Raw genomic sequence first — 19512 nt, 5'->3', positions numbered from 1 at the left:
ATTTCCCGATTTAGTTGGCAAATGTGGTTGTTGTCCTGAAATCGAAGGCAAATGGAGAGTCTGTGTTGGCTTCAGAGACCTCAACAAAGTCTACCCGAAGGATTGCTATTTTCTATCCCGCATCGATCAATTGGTGAACTCGACCTGAAGATCAAGAAAATATTAGTTTCGTCACCTTTGATGAAATTTTTTGCTATACTGTCATGTCCTTCAGACTAAACAATGCAAAGGTAACATATCAACGTATGATGGACCAAGTCTTCGAGTATCAAGCGGGCAAGAATGTTGAAGTTTATGTAAATGATATCCTGATACAGAGTACTCATGCCAGGACCTAATCAACAATATAGAGGAGACCTGTGGCACATTGCGCCTATATGACCTCAAGCTAAACCCGAACAAATATTTGTTCGGAGTAAAGAGCGGATGTTTCATTAGTTATATTGTGATTGAACGAGGAATTGAGGTTAATCTTGAGAAAGTACAAGCATTATGTGACATGTCTTCTCCTCAGAATTATAAAGAAACTCAGAGATTGGTGGGTCGGGTCACGATACTCTCTTGGTTTATTTCCTGATCAATCGATAAGAGTCTATCCTTTTTTAAAATCTTCAGAAAGTTAGCTCATTTTGAGTGGAATGAGAAATGCGAGCAAGCCTTCATAGAGCTCAAGTCTTATGTGATACAAATGTCTTTTCTCTCCAAATGGATAATGGGAGAAACTCTCTGGCTCTACTTAGCTGCAATCGAAGGAGCTGCCAATTCAGTTTTACTTCGATAGGAGGGCAACACTCAACATTCTATTTACTTTGCCAGTCATCTCTTGAAAGACGTTGAGACCAAATATTCTACCCAGGAGAAATTAGCTCTGGTATTGATCACAATAGCTCGCAAATTACGTCCCTATTTTTTGTCACATCCTATCAACATATATACCAATACTACTCTGGATCGGACATTGACTAAATCCAAAATCTTGGAGGTGACTCATCAAATGGACTATAGAGCTCAATGAATATGACATCTAGTATCATTTTCGGACAACTATCAAGGCACAAACACTAGCTAATTTCTTAACCAAAACTCCTAGTCAAGAAATAAAACTTGAAAAGTCTTTATGGATGATTTCTCATAAAATAAGGTAGTGGAGTCAAGGTACTATTAATTTCACCCCAAGAAGAAGTACTACAACTTGTCATCTAATTAAATTTTCAAGCCTCCAACAATGAAGCATAATATGAGACATTATTGGCGAGTCTATGAGCCACTAAACAAGTTGGTGCTTCCGACTCATCATTCACTCTGATTCTCAACTGGCCATCCAACAGTTTGATGGAAAATTCAAAACCAAGAATGATTGACTCCTGAGCTACAATAAAGACCATTGAAAAACTGAAGGTCAAATTTCATGAGGTCATCCTTTAGAAGATACCCCAAGCTAAAAATTAAAAGGTAGAGGAGTTAGCTAAAATGATAATTACCTTGGCTACATGGACATCAGAAGACTCCTTCGCTCGAGTCCAGATGGTTTCATAGATAGATCAAGTGTCTGTGTAAGAAGAATCAACTGATTGACAACTTCTATTCATTTCCTTTTTGAAAGATAGAACTCTACCCGAGCACCCAGAGCAAGCTCGACTACTCAAGAGATGGGCCACTCGTTTCACACTAGTCGGAGATTACCTATACAAGAAGGCCTTTTCTTGACCCTTGCTCAAGTGCTTGAGTTCACGAAGGATGTCGACTATGTCATGCGAGAAATTCATCAAGACAACTATGGTAACCATGTAGGTGGTCGGACTCTGACCATAAAGGTCTTGCTGGTTGGGTACTTCTGACCGACTTTGCAAACAGATGCGGCTCGATTAGTCCACACTTGCATCAACTGCTAGAAACATCAACATCTCTCTCTCGCCCCTATAGAGTTATTGAAGACATCTACTATTTCTTGCCCCTTTGAGCAGTAGGGAATGGACATTGTCGGTCCCTTTCCAACTGGTCCCAACCAGAAGAAATTTTTTTGGTAATATTGACTACTTCTCCAAATGGGTGGAAGTTGAACCCCTATCATGGATAACTGAAAGAAGTTGTACTTAAATTCTTATGGAAGAACATAGTCTGTCACTATGACCTTCCTCATCGGTTGGTGTTGGATAAATGGCTGCCAATTTCAAGGACACAAGCTCAAGGAGTGGTGTGAATGTTTTGACATTCAACAAACCTTCACTACAGTCGCTTATCCATAAAGTAATGGACAAGTTGAAGTAACTAATCGAGAAATCATCTGAGGCCTCAAACTCAAGCTCGACCATGTTGGCGGCAGTTGCATAGAAGAATTATCAAGTATTATATGAGCTTACCAATTACTTACGCAGATGACTCCTTTTCACTTAGTTTACGGAGGAGAGATGCCAATTCCTATTGAGGTTGAGTATGGAATCTACCCGAGTACAGACATATGACTCCGACAATTCCGCTAAGTAATTTTTTGAGTTTGACTTGATCACTGAAAATCGAGAGAAGGCAGCAATTCGACTCGCAGCTTACCGACAGTGGATGTGCCAGAACCATAACAAGAGAGTCATTCCTCATTCCTTTCAAGTAGGCGATATTGTATGGAGGAAAGTTAAGTCCATTGCCGATGTAAAGAAGTTGGAGCCTCAATGGGATGGATCCTATCGAGTCACACAGAAGTTGAGTTCTAGAGCATATTATCTGGAAGACTCTGATGACAAAGATCTTGGATGACCTTAGCAAGCTATACATCTATGATTGTATCACACTTAAAAATTCCAGGTATTCACTCTTATTTTGCAAATACTTGCTTATTGTACTTGTCTTTTCTTTCAACATCAATATATCATTTCTTCCAAATCTATCGTGCTCTCATGCATTCGAAGACTCGAGTCTCGACATCGAGTTGTTCAAAAGACATGCATGCTCTCATGCATTCGAAGAACTCGAGTCCCTAGACCAAGTCGTTCAAAAGACACGCATGTTCCCACGCATTCGAAGACCTCGAGTCCCTACATCGAGTCATTCAAAAGATATGCATGATCCCACGCATTCGAAGACCTCGGGTCCTTACACTGAGTCATTCAAAAGACACGTGTGCTTCCACACATTCGAAGACCTTGGGTCCCTACACTAAGTCATTCAAAAGACACGCATGTTTCCACACATTCAAAAACCTCGGGTCCCTACACCTAGTCATTCAAAAGACACGCGTGTGCTCCACGTGTTGATGCATTGGAAGACTTTAGGTCCCTACACCAAGTCGTCCAAAAGACACACATGCTCCCACGCATTCGAAGACCTCGGGTCCCTACACCGAGTGGTTCAAAAGACACGTGTGCTCCCACACATTCGAAGGCCTCGAGTCCCTACACCGAGTGGTTCAAAAGACATGCATGCTCCCACACATTCGAAGATCTCAAGTTCCTACACCGAGTCGTTCAAAGGACATGTGTGCTCCCATTCATTGCTCTTCTTTGAAACTTTCTGCCTGATTCGAAGATCTCAGGCTCCTCATCGAGTCATTCAAAGATACACGTGCTCCCACGCACACGTTCGAAGTCACCTCGAAGACCTCGAGTCCCTACATTGAGTCGTTCAAAAGACACACGTGTTCCGATGCATTCGAAAATATTGGGTCCCTACACCGAGTCATTCAAAAGATAAGCATGCTTCCACACATTCGAAGATCTAAGGTCCATACCCCAAGTTCTTGCGTGATCCCACGATTCTTTTGACTCAACATGCACTCCAATCAACATCGCAAAATGATAAGTTTCATTCTATTTTCATGTTTACATAATATTGTTATTACAAAAATCATAGGAAGCACTCAAGCCCACTCACCATTCCAGAACCTCACACCAAGTCAAAGAAACTTATGTATTTACATCAAGTCCAAGAGTGCTTCCACGATTCTCCTAACTCTACTCATCACCCACCAGAGTGCTTAATAATGCAAGGAATAAGTATGTCATTCCACTTTCAAGTTTATATGTTATCTTATGGTACGAGTCCACTCGTGATCCCCTAGTACTCTTGACTTGATAAACAATCAGATGATAAGAAAACATTTCAAAAGAAGTTTTTGTTCTATTAGCAAAAGGAACGAAAGTTACATTGCTACATTATTGTTTTCCCTACTCTACATCTTCAAGGTCTTCTGGATGTATCTCGTTGAAGACTTTCTCCAAGTCCAAAGGGAGGTTGGGGGGAAGGTGGCCAGCTTCTTGACTTTGTTTAATGTCTCCCTCGAAGCCATATCTAACCATTTTGACTATGCGATAGCCAAGCTGCTCATATATCTCTTTTTTTTTGTTGCCCATCATTCCTTCTCCCCCACCTTATAGCTCTCTAGCTATGCCTTTTTGGCTTCCAACTCGCTCTTCTGAACTATTAGGCTGCGTTTGGAAACGAGGGACAGTGACAGAAATACAAAAATACAGAAGACAGTGGAGACAGTGACAGAATATAAATTGTATCTGTCTTATGTTTGGTAATACAAAATACAGAAACATAATTCCTAACTTAAAAGACTAAATTACCCTTTGTAACTTAACTTTACCTTCCTGTTGTTCTCTTCGTCCTCCGCACCGCACCGCACCGCACCGACTTCTTCCCTTCGCACCGCGTCGCCTTCTGGAGCCGATCGCCTCCGCGGCCTTCTCCCTTCGTCCTCTGCACCGCACCGGTTCTTCCATCCGCACCGCGTCGCCTTCCGCCTCATCTTGCTGTTGCTCGACCTTGCTGCAGGTGAACCACTGAAGGCGGCTTTGCTCCTCAACTACGACCCCAACGGCCCCTCTCGCCTCTTGTCCCTGATGTACTGTTCTCGACCTTCTTCGCTTCTTCATCATTGGTAGATGTTTCATCTTCTTTTGTATGTTTTTGTGGAAGTTGCAGATTTTTCTCCCTCTGGAATCTAACCATCTAGGGTTTGCCTGATGTATCTAATGCCTTAACTTGTAAACATTTGCTTCTAATGCAATATTTAGAGACGATTGATGGTTTCTTTCAGTGTTTTTTTTAATCAATTTATTGTGAGCTTTCATGGCATTTATTTCTAAACACTTGTAATGCAGTGTGTCTAGGAGATTTATGGTTTAGTTCGTTGATTTTTTTAAATCTTACAGGTATCTTATTCTAACGTTCAACCGTGCTTATATTATGATAACTTATTCAAAATTATAATAACTTGTAATAATTTTATTAATTTTCTCAAAAGACATGTTTAATTTTTTAATTTTCTCAAAAGATACATCATACTTTATTTTTTTATTAAAAGTTATATTTAATTCTCATAATACTCTTCTCCTCGCCTATTTCAATCTTAAATTAAAGAAAAAAAATTGATTTTTTTATTTAAACAGAACCAAACTAAACAGAATACGAAAAAAGAAAAAAAATTAATTATTTCATGAAAGCTTTTTTTTTAAAATTTATATTATTAAACTCATGATGATCCCTTAAATTTATACAAATTTTTAATTTTAATTTTGTAACTTTAATAAAAAATTTAAAAATCTTTGAAAAATGATTTTTATTTTTTATTTTTAATATCCAATTATTTAAAATAAGGAAAAGTGAAATGAAATTAATAAAAGGGAAAAAATAATAAAATAACAAAATAAAAAACTTAGTTATTTTATCAAGGATTTTAATATAAAAGTCATTGACGACCTTAAGAATCTAAAATTTATATTAAATTAATATTATTTACTCTGAATAATCTTTTTAATTTATTTGGATGACTGCTCTTTGTGATTTATGATGATAAGACGTGAAGATTTTGACATTGTAACTTTTTTGGAGATGAAAAGCTATGGGAGTGACATTCTAGAATGATACACACCTTGATCGTGGCACTTGCCACTGTTGTGGATCATCCATGAAGATTTAATTGGATTCTAAGCATCACCTGAAACATCTTGCAACGAACATGGGCAGACTATGACACCTGCTATGGTCGTGTTCCATTTTGATTGTTGGCAAGAAACTTTTCAGTGTGATCCACAACTAGGTCGTGGTACTTACAATGGTCGTGGCTACTAGGTTTGGTTGACAGCTGCACCCCTTGTAAATCTATGAAATTCTACTATATTTTAGAAACTTTGGAGGCTATAAAAGCAACAAAGTAGCATCAGTTTGAAGGATCGCGGGGTTCTTGTGACAAGAGACCTCAAAAGAGAGCTGTCTTCTAGGAGATCCAAGGAGTCGAGAGATTCCGACCACCGAAGAGCACGTGGGATCATACAGAGATGTCATTGACATCTACAAACTATGTTGTTTCTACGCTTTGATCTTTATTTTGAATTGTAGAATGCTTTCAATGATGTCTTTGGCTTATTTCTCTATTGTGATGGAGTAGTCTCCTTAATTCTAGGATTAAGGAGTAACTTAATGTTGAATTGACAATATAATTATCGTGTGCTATTCTTTTCTTTTATCGCATGATATGTTTGATTCTTGATTCATGTCTTAGCGTGCTTAACATGCTAATATGTATTAATGTACGTTGACATATATTTTAGAGTAAAGGGTAAGAACCAAAAAATGAACTCTGATATTAGACTTATAAGAAATTGAGGTTTGTTCACAAAAGTAATTTAAATTTTCTCGAGGATATTATTGGCTATCATAGAGCATAAATGGTCTATCTTATTTTCACTAGAACTAATTTTCTCACCATCTTTTAATTATAGTTTCTTAGTTTACTTATTTTCATAATAATTCCTTCATTTTGATCCATCTAGATAGTCTCTATTATAAGTAAACTGGTAATTAATTTCATGATCTCAGCGGATGATAATTTTACTACTTGACGATAACCGTGCACTTGTGCTTAGCAATGAATCAAGAGTTTTTTTAGTACTATCAAGACTCAAGAGAGTGAATAAAAACCTATTATATTAAGTTTGGATTGAAACCGACTTACTTGGGTTCATCAATGAGTTTTAATTAAAACTCATTAATAACTTAGATGCTTTAGAAATTTTAAAAGTTTAGCATGAATAAGATCAGAATAGTGCAAGAAAACTATTGATATTGTTCTAAAATAAATTCAAGATGTCTAGATTTAAATATGCAACTATTTGCCAAAAGTAAAGAAGGTTAATTTTTTAAAATAATTTCTTTAAATTGATAGGGTTACGAATCAAGAGTTTTTGAACATTATGAGACTCAAGAGAGTGAAAGGAATATATTGGATAAAATTTGGTGGCTCTGCCCTTGGACTCAAGAGAGTGAAAGAAACATATTGATAAAATGAAATTGATGTCCATGAATAAGTTTTAGTCAAAATTTATTAATAACATGAATATTTTTGAAATCTTGTCATTTTAGTATTGACAAGATCAGGAGAGTACAAGAAAGTTATTAGTGTACGTTGTTTTAAAGTAAATCAGAGGTGTTGAGGTCTATATATGGTACTGTGCTAAAAGTAAAGAAGGTTGAGTTTTTAAAATAGTTTTAGCTGATAGGGTTCATGAATCAAGAATTTTTAAGGATGGTGAGACTCATGAGAGCAAAATAAATCAATAGGACAAAGTTTGGATTGAAACTCACTTATATAGGTCCATCAATGAATTTTGATCAAAACTTATTGATGACTTAGATATTTTTAAAATCTTAAAACTTTAGCTTGATATCTAGGTTTAGATATAAAACTGTGTTAAAAGTAAAAGAAAGTTAAAATTTTAAACAATTTCTTTAAATTGATAAAGGACATTAATGAAATTTTTTTGAGCATAATGAGATTTAAAAGAGTCAAATAAACCTATTAGATTTGGTTTGATCTGAATCTCATTTATTTATGTTCATGCATAAGTTTTGATCAAAACTTGACTTAAATACTTTTAGAATCCTAAAATAGTACCAAGGTGATGATATTTTGACTAAAGCAACATCAAAGTGATAATGCTTTAACCAAAGCAACGCTAAGGTAATCTTGATATTATTCTTTTTTAGTTTTGTTTCGCTTTCTTTTTTTCTCTTTTAATTAACTATTAAAAAATAAAATTTATTTTTGATTTTATTAACATTCTTTTGTAATTTTATAATGTTTATTAAGATTTCAAAATTAATAATAAAAATATGGATAATTTTAGAGGACTATTATGAATATAACGCAGTAAATTTTGAATAAAATTTATCTCTTTAGGACTCATTGATGGGTGAAAAAAATTCAAAAATTTTAAATTAGTCAAATGACTTTTATATTAAAGTAACTAAGTTTTTATTTTATATTAATTTTATTTCAGTTTTTCTTTTTTTCTTGTAATTAGATATTAAAAAATAAAAGTATTTTAAATTTTTTAATAAGTTATTATATTTTTAAATATTTATTAAAGTTTCAAAATTAAAAAAAGATGGATAAATTTAGGGGATTGTGATGAGTTTAATGATATAAATTTTCATCAATATCTTTTGTATAAAAATCCTTGATGAAATAATTAAATTTTTATTTTTTATTTTCAGTTAGATTCAATTTAAAATGAGAAGAATATTATGAGAATTAGAAACATCATTTGGTAAAAATCAAAGTATAATATATCATTTCAAAATTTAAAAAAAAATTATTTTCCCAACTTTACTTGCTCCTCTTTAAACCCATTGTTAGTACCGATGGAATCAAAATATCTCCACAATGGTATGATATTATCCACTTTGGGCCTAAGCCCTCATGACTTTGTTCTTGAGCTCTCCCCAAAAAACCTCATACCAATGAAGATACTTTCCATCTTTTTAAGCTCATGATCTTTTTCATGTATTTTAGATGTGGGACTATGTTTGCACCCTTGCAACCCAACAATCTCCCCTCAAACAAAGGACCACAGGCCCCCCAACGTCGTTTTGATGTCTGAATCCTCGACCCACCAGGACTTTTTGCCCCTCGGTCCACTCGACCTACTAGGACTTCTCACCTAGCCGCAGTAGGACTTTTTGCCCCTAAGTCCACCCGACCTACTAGGACTTCCCACCTAGTCGCAACTAGGACTTTTTGCTCCTCGGTCCACCCGACCTACTAGGACTTCTCACATGGTGTCTGGTCCTCTTGATTCAGACACGGAAGCACCCACTTCCTTTGTTTAAGGTTCAAACCACATGGTTAGATCTGGATCATGGCTCATCCGACGGTTAGTCCGATGAAGAGCAACCTCGCTCTGATACCACTTGTTAGTACCAATGGAATCAAAATATCTTCACAATAGTATGATATTGTCCACTTTGGGCCTAAGCCCTCATGACTTTGGTCTTGGACTATACCTAAAAGGTCTTATAACAATGAAGATACTTTCCATCTTTTTAATCTCATAATCTTTTCTATGTACTTTAGATGTGAGACTATGTTTGCACCCTTGCAACCCAACACCCATCTCAAATGTGTAATTTTATTGTCCTATTTAAAAAGCATGGCAGAGCATATATGAAAAATTGAAAAACCCATCTTGCCCTGCTACATTGCCATCGACTGGGCAGATGATTCTATAGAACAGGTTGGCCAAGTTAGTTTCCCTACTTGATTGATCCAAACTAACCTACTTACCTGACTCATCCTATGGACCCAACTTAAAAAAAAAAAACTAAAAGAAATATTTCCTCTCGCTACCCAAAACACCCAAATATTAAAAATATTTTGCAATATATTTTAGTATCATATCCAATCAACAAAATAATACATTTAAAAAAAAAGAATTACAAACAAACTATTTTCCAAGAAAATAAATGAAGCTTTAGAAAAATAAAACTAAGTAGTTAAGTAATCAGAGACCAAAGAGCAAAAAACATGTGTGAACCGATGGCTAGTATGATCGAGTTTGCTGCAGATAAATAAATGTGTCTGAGCAAAGTGGAGTGAGTATCCATCCTGATCAACTCAACTGGTAATAATAATCTCTAGCAAAAAGGTGTGAGCTACAGGGCTCCACTGATCCATAAAGTTAGCAAAAACAAAGGTCGAGTATTGATCCACAGTTTCAGATGCTGCAGGTGTTTTAATCTCTTTAATCACATATTTGTGTTATCTGATGAGGAAAATAAGACAACCATCAGAATACCTCTCCGACATGCTCATATATTATATATCAAATCATTAATGGGTTTGGATTTGATATATAATATATGAGTATGTCGGAGAGGTATTCTGATGGTTGTCTTATTTTCCTCATCAGATGGGGATTATGGAGTCGTGGCCCTGACGTCTACGGACTTACAACAACAATAAAGAAGAGAATGTCTCTGGATTCGAGTATGGATTTATGGTCTTTATTATAAGCTTTCCGTTGCATTTCACTTTTTGCATGTAGTTGTAGATCTTCGACAATATCCTGTATTAGATCATTTGAATCATTCTTGATGCGATTCATATGCATGTATCGCGAGCCTATGAAGGTTTGAATCCCTTCAAGTAGCATTAGAACCATGTAAGGTTGTTGTTGATTTTTACAACATTAGCATGCGAGTTTTTTTTTTTTTTATGATTTTGGTCTGAATGCATGTGTTTTCCATTAGATTTTGATATAACAAATTAAACATGCATATTTGTCAAGATTTGGGTATAAGAAGCCTAGGATACCAAGTTCTTTGCGATTTTCACGAAGAACAATGGTGGTTCCTAAAAACTGTTGTGATTTTTTTAAAAAACATCATGAAAAAATGATAAACCATCGACCATTATAATGGATCGATTGACTGTTGTGCCTAAATTAGTGACTAGAAGGTTTTATAATTGATTGGGACACTCGATTGGTGTTATCAGTCGATTTCCATATAGGACCAATAGACTATTACACATAAAATCTAGCACAAAAGATTTTATAATCAATTGGAGCATTCAACTGCTTCATCAATCGGCTGATGTATTTGAGGTTGCACACAAAAGGTTTCAGGATCGATTGGTGCAATCAACTACCTCCATCGATTGACTGATGGTCACAGGATTGAGCATAGAAGGTATGCTACTCGACTGCGGTACTCAACTAATTTCATATCAGTCGATTAATGATGATTAACCTAAGCACAAAAGATTTTTTAGTCGATCAAATACTAGACTGATGACAACAGTCAAGTGAAGCAATCGACTGATCGTGATTGAGTCGAGAATAGTAGCTTTAGCAATTGACTAATGCTCTATACAATCGTTTGTTAGGCTATCAATCGACTATCATTAAGGATCAGTGGATTACTTTTATTCAGTTTGGTTTCCTAGGATTTCTAATGTATCTATTTGTACATATGTTACTAAGTTAAATTAATACTATCAGTACCAAAGTAAGAACTATTAACTAAACTTAGTGCATTTTTTGTGTGAATAGCTGGATATCCTATGCTAAGAGTGATTGACCCAAAAGAAAGTAATTCTTAAGCAAGATATGTGTTTAAAGTAGCTCACTACAAATATGTAGACCCGACCACGGTTCAGAACCGCCGGTTCGACGGTTCGGAACCGTCGGTTCGACGGTTCGGAACCGCCGGTTCGACAGTTCATGGCAGGTCGACCCTTAACCTTAACCGCCCAAGACGGTTACGGTTCACGATTTGGAACCGCCGGTTTACGGTTCACGATGGTTCGAGATTATTATATTAAAATTTTAAAATGTATATAAAAGAAATATTGAAAAAAGAGAGAAAAGTCGATGTAGTTTAGTGGTGCGTATTCCTTTCTCTCACGCGGGAGACTCTGGTTTGATCCTCACTAACGGCATGTAAATATAATTTTGAAATAAATATATAAATAAATTTATTGAATAAGTTTATTAAAGATGTTGTAGTATAGTGGTCTCTGTATCCATTTTTCATGCGGAACTCTCGCGTTCGATCCCCACCAATCGCATATTATAATATATTTGAAATAAATATATAACCATAATATATATAATATCGTATTGAAATTATGTATAAAAGTCATTGGGGTACAGTGGTGAGTGTTCTTTGATCGGTGAGAATTGTTCTCCATCAACGGCGTATTAAAATTGAATTAAATAAATATAAATATAATATATATAATTATATTAATTTTATAAACAAAAGGTGTTGTAGAACAGTGGTGAGTATATGTGTTTGTGTCTTGGAATGTCCTGGTTTGATCCCTAGCAACGTCATGTTAAATTATAATTTAATTAAATAAAAATAAATATATTTTATATAAAAATGTATTGATAATATATAAAAAAATCATAAAATTAAAAAAAACAAACCAGCGGTCCGTCGGTTCCAAACGGCTTGAACCGTAACCGGCCCGGCATCCTACCGGGTCGGTTCCGGATTCGACCCGGTCCGGGTCTGGGCTGGACCCGGCCCGTGGTCGGGTCTACAAATATGTTATTGTGTGGATCATGAACATATGCACATGATATGTTGGCCTAAAGGAAGATATGTCGGCCCAAAAACATTATGTCATGTGACATTAAGGTAATAGTGAGCTAGGGTTATAATTCACATAATCAAACCTAGCTCATAATGGAGACATTTATGAATCATGCACATAATGTGTTGACCAAAAGCAAGGTGCTATCAAGTTACATATATATACATATATATATATATAGTTTTGTTATTCTGCACACCCACCTGTGAGCCCCAAGTGTTATTATTATAATTATTTTTAAATTTCACTTCTTTTAGCCTAAATACTAAACCCTAAACTCTAAACACAAAATAACACTAGGTGCTCATGGATAGGTGTGTAAGGTAACATTTCACTATATATACACAATTTCTTACTAATAATATAAGCATTCATTTATGGATAAAAATCAAGGATGCCCCTTTATTAACGAATCATCAAAGGTGCATCCTACTTTGATTTATTATCAAAAGGACACTCCACCCCCATCTACTATTCAAGGGGCATCCTTCTTGTAGTGTGAGTACATTATAGTAGCTACTAAATCGTAGTTGCTACAACATACTAAGACCATATACTAGATCGTCGTAGTAGCTACAATTGGGTAGCTGCTACAACGTTGTATCTGCTACAATAATGGCAGTTGTCTACTACAGATGAAGAAGATGTTCGAACACTCGAATTGGGAACTGAACTAACACTAAAATTTAAATCTAAACCCTAAATACTAACACGAGGTGGTGGCAGGCAGTTAAAAGATAAACAATAGAAGATTATCACATACATGTGGGAACAGATTGCAGATGAATGAGAGATTTTGAAGTGTTTGGGTTTTTTCGAGAAGCACAAAACCCTAAATGTATTAGATTTTTTCTTGTATATTTGATAGCTTTAGATAAGCTTAGAGAGGAATTAGATAAACAATGGCAGACAATGCAATGCAGTGCGGGTATAGTAGAGTTGATCAACGAAGACATTGAAGGGAAATGAGGGATTTCGAATGAGAAGGGTTCGAAATATTTGGGTTTTTTCGATAAGCACAAAATCCTTAATGTATTGGGTTGTGTTCCTGCCCACACCGACCACAAATTATTTCAATGTATTTAACAAAGAATTTAAATTTAATTTATTTGTATGACTTATGTATGAAATTTGAAAAGACTTACTTGGATGCACACAAATTTTATGATAGTAGGATTAGTTAGATGATTTAAATGTCCATTATAAATAGTGAAAGATAGTATAGGATATTCAAGAGATTTTAAATTTAGAATTTTTTTGATAATTTAAATATTCAAATTTTTTGATTAATTTGTTGAAGAAGGTGACCATCAGTCATCAAATATAGAAATTTATCATCGATCACCATGATAAAATTAATTCACAATGTATCACGAACAATGTATCGCTGTATAATTCATTATAAAAAATTAACTACAGTGTGTAGCTTTAGAGTGTTAGAGCATAATAAAAGGAACATTTAGTTACAATTTTAACCAGAGTTATTATAAGAGGTGAATTACAATGATAGCGTGTGGATCAGGTCAAGTGACAGTAATGTATTTGAGGGCCTAAACTTTTGAATGTTAAAATTTTAACGTCAAAACTCCTACATATTACATTTGATTAAATAAAAGCAAAAAAAATTACCCTAGATATGAGAAAAACATTAAAAAAAAGTTATGCACATTATCATTTAATAAAATCCTTGATTCAGATTTAAAATCGCAAATGTATAAATTTGACATAAATTAATAATTTTTATAAAATTAAAAATCCGTGTGTAGAAAATCTGTATTTATTTTAGGATTTATACAATCTCCATGAAAGTTAATCATAATAAAAATTAGATTTTATAAAATAAATAAATAATGGATGTTGTTTTCGAATTCCCTCCTGGCTCCCTCGCTTCCTTCCTTCCTTCCTTCCTTCCTTCCCCTGCAATTCCTTCCTTTCCTTTGAGGCGACTGCTCTTCCGTCCTTTCCTTCCGCCGGTCCATTCCTTTTCCTCTCTCCTTGAGAGTAGAGTAATAGCACTCTTGTTGTTATCTCAATTTGCTCGGAGCAAGTCAGGAATCCGCCGAAGAATTCACCACTCACGCATTCACGCATGAAGAGGAGGACGACGACGACGCAAGGAAACAAACGGCAACGCCGCCTTGCAGAGAAGAGCAGAAGGAAGAGGAAGAGGAAGAAAGGAAGACGAAGGAGAAGAAATGGAAGCGACGTGCTCCTCCTCGCCTATCTCTTCCCTCGCCCTCCCACGCGTCCGCCCCTCCGCCCCCCACCGCCGCCTCTTCGCAGCAGGTCCCCCTCCCTCCGCCCGATTGACTACCTCCTCCTCCTCCTCCCTGCTGATGGATCTGGATCTGGATCTCCACCGCCGCTTCGCCCCTCTCTTCTTGCCCTCCCACCGGCGCCGGCAGCTGCGGAAGCCCGTTTCCGCCTTGCTCGAGCGGTTCAACGAGCGGGCCGTTGCGGTCGTCGTTTTCTCCCAGCGCGAGGCGCGGGCTTTGGGCGACGCGGTGGTCCACAACCCGCACCTCCTCCTTGGTCTCATCGCCGAGGACGCCTCCGCCGATGGGTTCCTCGATTCCGGTGTCACCATTGACCGCGCCAGGGAGGTCGTCCGCTCCTGGTGGGCCGAGTCTAGCGCCGCCAAGCCGGCTCGCCCGTCGGAGTCGTCCACCGACGTGCCCTTCTCGGCCGGCACGCAGCGCGTGCTTCTTACCGCTGCTGAGTACTGCAGCAATATCGGATGCAAATTTATCGGCCCCGAGTTGATTGCCATCATCTTGTTCAAGGTCGATGATGGCGGCATTGCGAAGGTGCTCAAAAGGTATCTATCATCTCCTTTTCTTTATCCTTCAGCTTTCTTAAGCTCAGAAGACGCCAGTCGATCATAAAATAAGAAGGCCAAACAAATACTATCTTGATTGCAACAATCTCTAAAACGGAAAATTGCTTCGTAAAGGAAACATCTTAGTCGTTCTGAACTAGTAGGTTCTAAAAAATAAAAATCAAGCACCAGTTTTCCAAAATTTGAATGGTAATCAAGTCACTGGTTTATCATTCTAGTTTGGGAGCTGATCTCAATCAATTGATAATGGTGGCATTTTCAAGGCTCCAAGCAAATCTTAAAAGTGAAAATATGCAATCATCAACAGCATCTTACAAGATAGAGCAGAAACCTCCTACTGGAAAACTTGCAAGGTCTCTCGAGAAGACAAAAGGTTTTTGTCATTCTCCAAGTTCTACAGATATATGATAATTTATTATGATTGTCTTTTGTGTTTGTTGCAATATTCAAAATCCTTTCTTTAACGGAAAAGAGAGGAAAACTCCACCCTAAATTGTTAGTTAGGCATAAATTGTTCTTTATGATATACAGATTTATGTACAGTCTTATTCTTGTCTCCCAGATAAAAGTATGATAAGTCAATTTTGTGTGGATCTGACTTCTCGGGCTAAGGAAGGGCTTATTGATCCTGTAATTGGCCGAGATAGGGAAATTCAAAGAATTATTCAGATCATATGCCGAAGAACAAAGAACAACCCAATTCTTTTGGGTGATGCTGGTGTTGGTAAAACTGCAATTGCTGAAGCATTAGCTCTTCTCATTGCAAGCGGGGAGGTTCCATCGTTCCTTGCGGTGGGCTACTTATACTGTTTGATGATTCTAGTTTAGATTTTACAGACATGGGCTAACTGTTTTAGGTTCACTTAATGCAGGCCAAACGCATGTTGTCACTGGATGTAGGCTTATTGATTGCAGGTACCAAAGAGAGGGGAGAGTTGGAGGCTCGAGTTACTGGTTTGATTCATGAAGTGCGGAAATCAGGTCAGCTGGAGTAGAATGGTGTGGTTTCTGTTTGTAAATACATTGTTTTGTGGCCATCATTGTTGATTGGATCAGTGCAGGCGATATCATACTCTTCATTGATGAGGTTCATACATTAATTGGCTCTGGTATTGCTGGGAGAGGAAACAAATCTTCTGGTCTAGACATTGCTAATTTACTAAAGCCTTCGCTTGGTAGAGGTGCATTACAGGTTAATTTTCAACTGTATATACTTTCCATCTGTTGATGTTACCTTCTATTTCCATTCATTTGGATTTAGAAAAACAATGTATTATCTACTTCATTTTTAACGGCTTTGTATCCAAAGGCTATCTCTTTGTTTGATTCATTTTTATGATTTGCATTATTTTGCTTAAATATTTAAAAATCTGCTAGTATTTTCCCGTCAAAAGGCTAGAAGTAGGCACGTTACAATCTTTTAACTACAGGGTCAGCCTGTTGTTTTAGTTTATGCACATTTGCTTTGTTGTCATTAATAATGCAGTTGTTTTTAACAGTGCATTGCATCAACAACTTTGGAAGAACACAAGATACATTTTGAGAAGGATAAAGCTTTTGCTCGCAGATTTCAACCAGTGTTTATAGCTGAACCTAGCCAGGTACTTTGGACTTCCTCTATCTTTTTCGGATGGGAGAATCTGGACGATCAAATCCACCAAATTTTATCCATAAAGAAGAGGAATTCCTCTCTAATCTTGCTACTTGGCACCTATCTAACATGATCAGTTTTAAGTTGTCTTAACTTAATGTAGGAGGATACTGTGAGGATCTTACTGGGGCTACGCGAGAAATATGAAATGTTTCACAAGTGTAGATACACCCTAGAAGCAATAAATGCTGCAGTAAAACTCTCAGCTAGATATATCCCAGACAGACATCTTCCTGATAAAGCAATTGATCTGATAGATGAAGCTGGCAGTAGAGCTCGTATGGATGCATTCAAAAGGAGAAAGGAACAACAGATTTCTGTACTCTACAAGTCACCAGAAGAATATTGGCAAGATATTAGAGCTGTCCATGTAAAGCATGAAGTGGTATGACTTCAATGACTCATTAACCTTTTTTGTGTTTGGATTTTGTGTTTGTTTACTCGGGTGGATGGATAGGATGAAAAGGGGAGGGGGAAAGAAATTAAACCAAACAATTTATATGTCACTAGTCTTTGTTTTTGTTCTTTGTACAAAATGAGTATTTGTTTGTTTCTATAGCCAATCTATCAGGTATTTTTCCACGTATTTTTGTTTGCTTGCTTTTCACGTATTTTTCCACTTCCATGAAATGTAAAATGCTTGCTTTTCAAAAAATCTTCTTCTATATAAAGTAAACTATGGCATCTCTTTCCTGTTCAGGAATCAAAAAATAAGATGAAATATTCATCAGATGATAGAATTTCAGACGATTTCAAAATAGCCAATGATGAAAAAGTGTCATCTATTGCATTCTCAATGAATCATGAGTAAGATCCGTCAATTTTGTTTATTTTTTTCCCCTCAGCAACATGGCTATAATGATTCTAACAAAACTATTTCCCTGGTCTGTTTTATGATACAGACAAGTAATTGTTGGAGCTGAGGAAATAGCCAAGGTTGCTTCTCTCTGGTCAGGAATCCCAGTTCAGAAGCTCAATGAAGATGACAGAAAGCTTCTAGTTGGCTTGGAAGAGGAACTCAAAAAACGGGTGATTGGTCAGGATGATGCCATTACTGCCATTTCTCAAGCTGTGAAGCGATCACGGGTCGGCCTAAATGATCCTCACAGACCTATATCTGTAATGCTTTTCTGTGGTCCAACCGGAGTTGGCAAAAGTGAGCTGGCTAAAGCTTTAGCAGGATGCTACTTTGGATCGGTATATCCTACTCATTTTGGTCTTGTTAATCATCAAAATTGGAACTTCTGTGCCAAAATTTAGCAGTTATTCCAGTATGAATTTCTTAGGAACATTTGTCCTTACTATCCACAAAAACATGATGATATGATACTTCAGTACCCCAATGGCTGCACAAGCACATATACCTTTCAGCACCTTTCTTTTCTCAGTTAGCTGATGTCCTAACTGAATGCCTTTTTTTGTGTTTTCCTTTTTAAAAGGAGGAATCAATGCTGCGATTGGATATGAGCGAGTACATGGAGCGGCACACTGTGAGCAAGCTAATAGGATCTCCACCTGGGTACCTTAGCTATGGCGAGGGTGGTACACTAACTGATGCAGTCAGGAGCAAACCTTTTACTTTGATATTGCTTGATGAAATAGAGAAAGCGCATTCTGCTATATTTAATATTCTTCTCCAAGTATTTGAAGATGGTCACCTCACTGACTCTCAGGTTGGTCAATGAAGAAGCTTCTTGAGCAACAGCTAGTTAAGCAAGATTTTTTCTCCATACTACCTTTTTTTCTTCACGATAAATAGGGCCGAAGGGTTTCATTCAAGAACACATTGATTGTGATGACATCTAATATTGGATCTGAAGCCATTTCCAAAGGGAAACGACTCGTAGGTTTCTTCACTGCAGAAGACAGACAGTCCAATTCCTATGCAGCCATGAAAGCACTAGTGACAGAAGAGTTGAAGGCCTATTTCCTCCCGGAGCTACTTAACAGAATTGATGAGATGGTTTTCTTCCGCTCGCTTGAGAAACCTCAGGTCTGCTCTTCAATTCCTACTTTGTCCAATGTAGTTGAGATTCTGGCATGGCCTCAAACATCATATTTCATTTTCAGATGCGGGAGATCCTGAATGTGATGCTGGAACAAGTGAAGAAGAGACTTGCATCCCTCAGACTTAGCCTGGAGGTATCTGAGGCCATGAAGGATATGATCTGCCGGGAAGGATTCGATAGAATTTATGGTGCGAGGCCTTTGAGAAGAGCAGTGACTCGTCTCGTAGAGGATGTCCTCAGCGAGACAATCCTTGCTAGAAATTGCATGCACGGTGACACTCTTGTTATCGACGTTGATGCTACAGGGAGCCCCTTTGTGACTCGGCAACCTGATCAAACCATCCACTTCTTAGACAACGAGTCATCACCCCTATAGCTATTTGTAAATGGAGTAAAATTCTGCTTTCATTGCACCATTACGAATTCTTTTTGTGTCTGTGTGAATTCTATCATTTATAACTCATGAGTTAATGGAAAAGTGGGGAATGCAGTTTGCTGTTCCGTTTGATTTATGGAATTGAAGATGATGAATAAAACAGTTATTCTTAGGAAATAAATTGAGTAAAAATAAAATATATGTGTTTTTTTCTTTTTTAAATAGTTGATAAAGTATCTGTCAATTTGGATTGAATAG

At 36.9% G+C, this 19512-nt stretch overlaps 1 protein-coding gene across 1 annotated transcript; it reads left to right on the top strand.

Moving 5' to 3' along the window:
• The first annotated feature begins 14574 nt into the window (after positions 1-14574).
• LOC141833460 (chaperone protein ClpD2, chloroplastic-like) lies at positions 14575-19254 on the top strand. Its single transcript, XM_074720911.1, has 12 exons — positions 14575-15197; positions 15437-15591; positions 15781-16010; positions 16091-16199; positions 16280-16410; positions 16718-16819; positions 16973-17254; positions 17570-17676; positions 17772-18066; positions 18309-18542; positions 18629-18862; positions 18940-19254. The coding sequence occupies exons 1-12, from the start codon at positions 14575-14577 to the stop codon at positions 19252-19254; spliced, it is 2817 nt and encodes a 938-aa protein (XP_074577012.1).
• The last annotated feature ends 258 nt before the right edge of the window (positions 19255-19512 follow it).

The sequence above is a fragment of the Curcuma longa genome, chromosome 8 (genome assembly GCF_044706935.1).
Source record: "Curcuma longa cultivar G26 ecotype Majalengka, Jawa Barat chromosome 8, ITB_CL_G26_1.1, whole genome shotgun sequence".
NCBI classification, from domain to species: domain Eukaryota; kingdom Viridiplantae; phylum Streptophyta; class Magnoliopsida; order Zingiberales; family Zingiberaceae; genus Curcuma; species Curcuma longa.
The sequence above is the reverse complement of the archived record's forward strand: the minus strand, read 5'-3'. Positions and strand labels throughout refer to the sequence as shown.

Excerpts from the sequence above, each read along its gene's own strand:
- LOC141833460 (XM_074720911.1), top strand. The coding sequence starts at position 14,575 with ATGGAAGCGACGTGCTCCTCCTCGCCTATCTCTTCCCTCGCCCTCCCA. Across the intron at positions 16,011-16,090 it reads AGGTTCCATCGTTCCTTGCG|GCCAAACGCATGTTGTCACT; the intron begins GTGGGCTACTTA and ends CACTTAATGCAG. Across the intron at positions 17,677-17,771 it reads GCATTCTCAATGAATCATGA|ACAAGTAATTGTTGGAGCTG; the intron begins GTAAGATCCGTC and ends TTTATGATACAG.